The 8,704-nt window shown below is 37.0% G+C and overlaps 1 protein-coding gene across 1 annotated transcript in view; it reads right to left on the bottom strand.

The window, feature by feature from the left end:
* Positions 1–8,704, bottom strand: part of APPL1 (adaptor protein, phosphotyrosine interacting with PH domain and leucine zipper 1) — a 45,267-nt gene that overhangs the window by 5,218 nt on the left and 31,345 nt on the right. Inside the window, exons 14-19 of the mRNA XM_017894136.1 lie at positions 8,461–8,555; positions 8,082–8,264; positions 6,286–6,471; positions 5,127–5,306; positions 4,993–5,029; positions 4,288–4,434 (exon numbers count right to left, since the gene is read on the bottom strand). Of these exons, the coding sequence (XP_017749625.1) occupies positions 4,288–4,434; positions 4,993–5,029; positions 5,127–5,306; positions 6,286–6,471; positions 8,082–8,264; positions 8,461–8,555 (828 nt within the window). The remainder of the gene's footprint in view (positions 1–4,287; positions 4,435–4,992; positions 5,030–5,126; positions 5,307–6,285; positions 6,472–8,081; positions 8,265–8,460; positions 8,556–8,704) is intronic.

Genomic DNA, 8,704 nt, shown 5'->3' with positions numbered 1-8,704 from the left:
AAAAAAAAAAAAAAAAAAAAAAAAAAAAAAAAAAAAAACCCCAAAAAACCCAAAAAACTATAAAACCCTGATGAAAGAAACTGAAGAGGACACCAAAAATGAAAACATATTCCACGTTCATGGATTGGAAGAATCAATATTGTTAAAATATCCATACTACCCAAAGCAATCTACAGATTCAATGCAATCCCTATCAAAAAACCAATGACGTTCGTCACAGAAATAGAAAAATATAATCTAAAAATGTATATGGAATCATAAAAGATTCAGAATAGCCAAAAGCTATTCTGAGCAAAAATAACAAAACTAGAGAAATCATATTACCTGACTTCAAATTACAATACTACAGAGCTGTAGTAACCAAAACGGCATGGTACTGGCAAAAAAAAAAAAAAAGACACATAGAGCAATGCAACAGAATAGAAAATCCAGAAACAAATCCATACAACTACAGTGAACTCATTTTGACAAAGGCGTCAAGATTACACATTGGGGAAAGACAGTCCCTTCAATAAAAACTGGATATCCATATGCAGAAGAATAAAACTAGACCCCTATCTCTCACCATATACAAAAATCTAATCAAAATGGATTAAAGCCTTAAATCTAAGACCCCAAACTATGAAACTACTACACGAAAATATTGGGGAAACTCTCCAGGACATCAGTCTGGGCAAAAATTTCTTGAGTAATACCCCACAAGCACAGGCAACTAAAGCAAAAATGGACAAATGGGATCTCATCAAGTTAAAAAGCTTCTGCACTGCAAAGAAAACAATCAACAAAGTGAAGAAACAAGTCACAGAATGAGAGAAAATATTTGTAAACTACTCATCTGACAAGGGATTAATAATCAGAATATACAAAGAGCTCAAACAACTCTATAGGAAAGAACTTAATCTGATTTAAAACTGGACAAAAGATTTGAATAGACGTTTTTCAAAAGAAGACATACAAATGGCAAACAGGCATATGAAAAGGTCCTCAACATCACTGATCATCAGAGAAATGCAAATCAAAACTACAATGTATCATCTCACCCCAGTTAAAATGGCTTGCAGCAAAAAGGCAGTAACAAATGCTGGGAAGCATGTGGAGAAAAGGGAACCCTTGTACACTGTTGGTGGGAATGTAAATTAGTATAACCACTATGGAGAAAACTCAGAGGTTCCTCAAAAAAGTAAAAATAGAGTTACCATATGATCCAGCAATCCCACTGCTGGGTATATACCTAAAAAAATGAAATCAATATATTGAAGAGACATCTGCACTCCCGTGTTTGTTGCAGCTCTGTTCACAATAGCCACAATTTGGAAGCAACCTAAGTGTCCATCAACAGATGAATGGATAAAGAAAATGTGCACATACACAATGGAGTACTATTCAGCCAGAAAAAAGGAATGAGATTCTGTCATTTGAATGGATGATAGATGGATAAAGAAAATGTGGTACTTACATACAATGGAGTACTATTCAGCCATAAAAAAGAATGAGATTCTGTCATTTGCAACAAGATATATGGAACATGAAGGTCATTATGTTAAGCACAACAAGCCAGGCACAGAAAGACAAATGTTGCATGTTTTCACTTATTTGTGGGATCTAAAAATCAAAACAATTGAACTCATGGAGCCAGAGAGTAGAAGGATGGTTACCAGAGGCTGAGAAGGGTAGTGTGCGGATGGGGGGTGGGAGGATGGTTAATGATAAAGAAAAAAAAAAATAGAATGAATAAGACCTGGTATTTGATAGAACAGGGGGACTATGGTGAATAATAACTGTACATTTAAAAATAACTAAAGAAGTATAATTGGATTGTTTCTAATACAAATGATAAATGCTTAAGGGAATGAATACTCAGTTTTCCATGATGTGGTTATTATGCATTGCATGCATGTAGCAAAATATTTCATGTACTGCATAAATATATACACCTGGCCGGGCGAGGTGGCTCACACCTATAATCCCAGCACTTTGGGAGGCTGAGGCAGGCGGATCACCTGAGGTCGGGAGTTTGAGACCAGCCTGACCAACATAGAGAAACCCTGTCTCTACTAAAAACACAAAATTAGCTGGGCGTGGTGGTAGGTACATGCCTATAGTCCCAGCTACTCAGGAGGCTGAAGCAGGAGAATCGCTTTAACCTGGGGGGTGCAGAGGTTGCAATGAGCCAAGATTGCACCATTGCACTCCAGCCCGGGCAACAGAGCAAGACTCCATCTTAAAAAAAAAAAAAAAAAGTGCATACACACACACACACACACACACCCCTTGTACCCACAAAATCAAAAGAAAAAAAAAAGATCATCCTACTTTCACCATTTTAGCTCTTAGTCTCTTGAGAAACTTTGTTAGTATGATATTCTCAATAACTATTCTATTAAAGGTTTTTTTTCCAGCTAGGCATGGCAGCTCACGCCCGTAATCCCAGCACTTTGGGAGGTCGAGGCAGGTGGATCACTTGAGGTCAGGAGTTCAAGACCAGCCTGGCCAACATGGTGAAATCCTGTCTCTACTAAAAAAATTAGCCAGGCATGGTGGCAGACACCTGTAGTCCCAGCTACTTGGGAGGCTGAGGCAGGAGAATCACTTTGATCCGGGAGGTGGAGGTTGCAGTGAGCCAAGATTGTGCCACTGCACTCCAGCCTGGGCAACAGAGCAAGAGTTCATCTCAAAAATAAATAAATAAATAAAATAAAGGTTATTTTCCATAGGAAAAAAAATACTAGAAGAAAACGAAGGGAAAACTCTCCTGCACATTGGTCTCGGCAAAGATTTTATGCCTGAGACCTCAAAAGTATAGGCAATAAAAATAGACAAATGGGACTTAAACTAAAAAGTGTCTGCACAGCCAAAGAAATAACAGAGTAAAGAGACAACCTGTTGAATGGGAGAAATTATTTGCAAACTGTTCATCCAACTGGGGACTAATATCCAGAATATACAATGAACTCAACAGGGAAAAAAATAATCCCATTTAAAAGTATGCAGAGGATATGAATATGTACTTCTTTTTTTTTTTTTGAGACAGAGTCTCGCTCTATCCCCCAGGCTGGAGTGCAGTGGCGCGATCTCGGCTCACTGCAAGCTCCGCCTCCTGGGTTCATACCATGCTCCTGCCTCAGCCTCCCGAGTAGCTGGGACTACAGGTGCCCACCACCTCGCCCGGCTAATTTTTTTTTTTGTATTTTTAGTAGAGATGGGGTTTCACCGTGGTCTCGATCTCCTGACCTCGTGATCCACCCACCTCGGCCTCCCAAAGTGCTGGGATTACAGGCGTGAGCCACCGCGCCCGGCCGAATATGTACTTCTTAAAGGACATAAAAACAGGCAACAGGTATATGAAAATTGCTCAACATCACTATTCATTAGAGAAATCCAAATCAAAATGACAATGAGTCATTCTTACCCTAGTCAGAATGGCTATAACTAAAAAAACAAAAAATAACAGATGTTGGTGAAATGCAGAAAAAAGGGGAACTCATACACCATTGATGGGAACATAAACTAGCACAACCACTATGGAAAACAGTATGGAGATCTCTCAAAAACTAAAAATAGAACTACCATTCGATCTAACAATCCCACTACTGGGTATCTACCCAAAATTAAAGAAATCTGTATCAAAAGGATACCTGCACTCACATGTTTACTGTAGCACTATTCACAAGAGCAAATATGTTAAATCAATCTAAATGTTCATTAACAGATAAATGAATAAAGAAAATGTGGTACATATACACAATGGAGTACTATTCAGCCATAAAAAGAATGAAATCATGTCATTTGCAGCAACATGGATGGAACTAGAGGTTATTATCTTACGTGAAATAAGCCAGGCACAAAAAGACAAATATCACATGTTCTCACTTGTATGTGGGAGCCAAAAAATTGATCACATGGAGGCAGAGAGTGGAATGATAGATAAGAGACTCGGAAGGCTGAGTGATGAGGAAAGGGGAGGATGAAGAAAAGTGGATTAAAGGGTACAACCATAAATTACGATAGAAGGAATATATTTAATATCTGACAGCAGAGTAGGGTGACTATACTTAACAAAAATGTATTGTATTTGGGTGATGGACACCCTAAATACCCTGACTTGCTTACTGTACATTCTATACACGTAACAAAATTCACATGTACCTCATAAATTTGTATTAATTGTAAAGAATTCAATCAGTAATTACTAAGTAATTTAATTAGTAAGAATTTAATAATTATTAAATCTTAGTAAGAATCACTTAGTAAGTGGTTATGACAGAGATATTCCGCAAAGCCATGTACCTTTTCACCCTCATTGTTTGACTCGAATATATAGCAGACTGATGACAGATTACTTTCACTTCTCCCACTTGATGTCCGAAGAACAAATCCAAAAAGGCGCTTATTTTCCTGGTGTGTAGCATACAAAACTACACAAGGTAATGGAAACTGCCACAGAAAACATCAGAAGCAAACATGAGATTTTACAAGTCATTACAGCAGCACTCGTGACAAACTCATAAGCTAAGTTCTAAAAATATAAATTTTGTAATAAAGCCAATTATTTTAACAGACTCGTAATGCAGAAACAAGTAATGTCATATTTGGTTTGAATTAACAAGCAGAAAAAGAGGTTGTTGAATATTACATTTATTTTATTAGTCATTAACACATTTTACAAAGTCAAAAAGAACTGTTAAAAAAATTACAAAAAGAATTGTGTTAATTCTTTTAAGTTACATAAAATGTTCAATGATAATTCTTTTAAGTTACATAAAATGTTCAATGATAACACAATGATAAGAATTGTGTTAATTATTTTAAGTTACATAAACTGTTCAATGACAACTTTTTGGAGATGGCCACAGACTTAACTACAACAGCCAAAGACCAATCATAGCTGATCCTATCACACTTGAATATACAGGATTAGGATTATTATCAAATTGTAAGATGTGTATATATACAAAGAGATCTAAAACAAAGCTTAAATCATGTAGAACTCACCGTGAGCCTTGTAACTTGTGTCTGTGGATCAATTAACCTAAAATAATAATTTAAAAATTGGAAAACAAATTTTAATTAGGCTGAAATCATGTAAATGTTTTTTCTACAGTTTTTTAAGGGAGGGTTTTACTTACTTTAAACAGTCACAAGTGACTAATAAATGCGATTCTGTCATCCGAAAGATGTTATGGATGGCTCGGGCAGCTAAGATTTGGCGCATAGTTTCATAAACAACATCTGGATGGTCATCTGATTTCACCTCCATTGAACATTCGGTACAATAAAAACTGATGAAGAATATGTGAAATCGATAAAGAACAAATGTTATTGTTTATTTATTTATTTATTTGTTAGTTTTTAATTTTTTTTTTTTTTTTTTTTGGTTTTTTTTTTTTGAGACGGAGTCTTGCTCTGTCGCCCAGTGTGCATAGTGCAGTGGCCAGATCTCTCAGCTCACTGCAAGCTCCGCCTCCCGGTTATTCGCCATTCTCTTGTTTTCGTTGCCCCAGCTTCCCTGAATATGCTGGATACAGGCGCCGCTTGTTTCGACTCGGTTTTTTTCTGCCTCGGTTCAGTTTTTGTATGTTTTATAGAGACGGGGTTCTACCATGGTATGTACTCAGTGGAGTCCTTTGATCTCCTACCCATGATTCTCCTGCTTTGTCATCCGCCCACCTCGGCCTCCCAAAGTGCTGGGATTACAGGCTTGAGCCGCCACCGCGCCCGGCCTATATTTTTAAATGCCATATTTATTTTCCAAAAGAATAAAATACATTGCCTTCTTTTAGATTTTCCAGTGAAAAATTCAACAACCTAAGGGATACATTTCAAAATAACTCCTAACTACAGTATTCCAAGTTATAGGAAAATTAGGGTTTAAAATTCAAATAGCTAAAAGTAATGCTTCAACAATTGGTGGTTCTGAGGCCAGGTGTGGTGATTGACACCTATAATCCTAGCACTCTGGGAGGCTGAGGCAGGTGGAGTTCAAGACCAGCCTAGGCAACATAGGGAGACCCTGTCTCTTAACAAACACACACACACACACACACAAACACAACAATTGGTGGTTCTTACAGCATTTCGGTAAGTTTAGAATTAAAATGAATAGTTAGTGATGGAAAAACAAAATTTATGCTCCAGTACCAGAAGTGAAACATCAGCTGTTAGGAAAAGCTTGAAAGGTATCTTAGGCACTGAGAATTTGACTATAAGGTCAAAGTGTGAGAGTCTATAGTTTTGTATGAATCACAACATCTTAAGACAGATTAAGTTCTGTTGCTTCACGTGTACTATAAGTAGAGGAAATTCTGAAGTAAAGATAACATTAAAACTGAGCTTAGTAGCAGAACAAATATAAACAATAAATTCTTCACAGTTTGCTGAGAAGTAGTTCTAAAATATGAATGCTGCACATCTGTCTTACCTTCAGTTTCAGATTTTATAATTCCCCCAGATTCTCCAAATGGATTTGTACGCCTAAAAAGTTCAGAAAAAAATATGAACAAATGATCAGTTACCATGAGCCACAGAGAAAAATCTAATCATTAAAACCAGAGTTAACATTTTAAAAAGAAAGCTCTAAAATGCCCCATCCTGTTAAGAAACACTATTGATCACTAAATTACTATGATGAAGGCCTCTGTTTTCACACATTAACTGATCAATGTTCATGCACTTTAGAAGACACAGATGAACTGGAAGTTTAGCCATACACAACAAAAAATCAACATAATAATAAACCATGTTGCAAAAGTTCTTGAATTTAAATAAGCTAGCACAGAGGAACACTGATTTAACTGCAATCTTAGCTGCTTGAGAAAAATGCCAAGAATGTCCTGGAATTGTAAAACTTATTTTAGGTTTTACTTACTTCTGTAAGTATATGTTGCAAGTTAGCTATAATCAAGTTTTAAACCTGTATTTCTTAAAACACAGGTAACAATGCAAAAAGAAAAGTGAACTGGAGATGGACGTTACCTTCCTCCTTAGCGTGCATGGCTTGTGGCACACCACAGTGAAGGAAGAAAAGTACAACTCAAAGTAGGTTTTGGAGGGCTGGGCATTGTGGCTCACACCTGTAATCTCAGCACTTTGGGAGGCCGAGGCAGGAGGACTGCTTGAGCCCTGCAGTTTGAGATCTGCTTGGGCAACACAGGAAGACCTCGTCTCTACCAAAGAAATTTAAAAATTAGTTGGGTGTGGTGGTGCACGCCTGTGGTCCCAGGTACTCAGGAGGGTGAGGCAGGAGGATCCCTTTAGCCCAGGAGGTCAAAGCTGCAGTGAGCTATGATCATGCCACTGCACTCCAGCCTGGGCAACAGAGTGAGACCCCATCTCAAAACAAAACAAAATAGGTTTTGGAAGCAGAGAGCTAAGTGGTTCTAAAAAAACACTGACATTAAGATAACAGGAAATTAATATCTGTAGTATGTGTCCTATTACATCAAATGCTAAGTGTATTTCTGTGATGTGTAAATGACTTTTTGTGGGTCATAGCCATGTATATCCAAATTAATATATGATCAATTCATTAGGTGTCCATTCTACTTAATAAATGATTTGCCTTAAGTCATGCTTCCTTCAACCACAGCCAAGGAAAAATTGTAACTGCTTTGGTGACAATATTCATTATATAAATAAAAGATGATTCATTAATAATTCATAATAGTGATAATGTTTTAGTAACTTCCTGAAGATTTCTTATTCTGGTATAAGATAATATTTTCTAATAAACCTATATCACGTGTATTATCCTCAAGAATTTTTTAAAATTTGTCATGACCTAAAGACAGGGCTATCAACTTTCTTCTGCAATTTTAAGAGCAAATATCCAAGAAGTAGACCTAATAAGCAATACAGAATTAAATATTTTGAAACTAAATTATCTTAACTCCTTAACTGAGGCAGAAGACATAAAGGTAAAACCTGCATGGTTCTTCCCTAACTATCAATATGTTACATAATTAAACAAAGAAAGTACAACATAGCTGATGTACATGATAAATAAGAGATGACTCTCAAATGTAGACAGGGGATTATAAGCCTTACAGACCACAGCACAAAGTACCTGTGATGCTATCACCCACCTGCCTCCCTGGCCAAAGGCTTTTGCCTGGCCAGGCTGATCTTCACACACAGGAGAAATTATGTCAAACTGTATTGGGGTGTCTGGGGCAACAAGGGAATCTAGAGACAGGGCAGCCAAATTTGTAGACTCAGATCCTAAGGATCCTGAACTGCTGGTTCGAGCTGTCGGTGGCCGAGATTGTCTAAGCATAAAACAAGAAGGCATTGCATTTAATTTTCCCTTTTGGATATTAAATATTTAACAAACTATGAAAAAAGAAAACACAACATTATAAGTCAATGAGAAGTCTTATGTTTCAGTACAAACATAATCCCAGATCACAGATACTTTAAATAGCCCATATCCTTCTTTAAATAACTCACAGTGTGGTAACTTACCCTGCGGCTGGCCGCAGGCTCTCGTGCCTCTGCTGGAAAGATGGGGAAGGAGTGACAGCTTCCAGAGCTGACTGATTTACTCGTGCAGCAGTTTCCTATTTTAATTTTTTTAAAAAAGGACTAATATTAGTAAAGTAAGCAAACCAAAAGTTTGAATGTAACTCTGAATGGTTAGAATGCTTCTGGTTACACTTAAAATATAAATTAGAGCTACTAAAGTAGTTCTATATTCCCTCATCTTAAT

The sequence above is a fragment of the Rhinopithecus bieti genome, unplaced genomic scaffold (assembly GCF_001698545.2).
Source record: "Rhinopithecus bieti isolate Rb0 unplaced genomic scaffold, ASM169854v2 scaffold_21649, whole genome shotgun sequence".
Taxonomy (NCBI): Eukaryota; Metazoa; Chordata; class Mammalia; order Primates; family Cercopithecidae; genus Rhinopithecus; species Rhinopithecus bieti.
The sequence above is the reverse complement of the archived record's forward strand: the minus strand, read 5'-3'. Positions and strand labels throughout refer to the sequence as shown.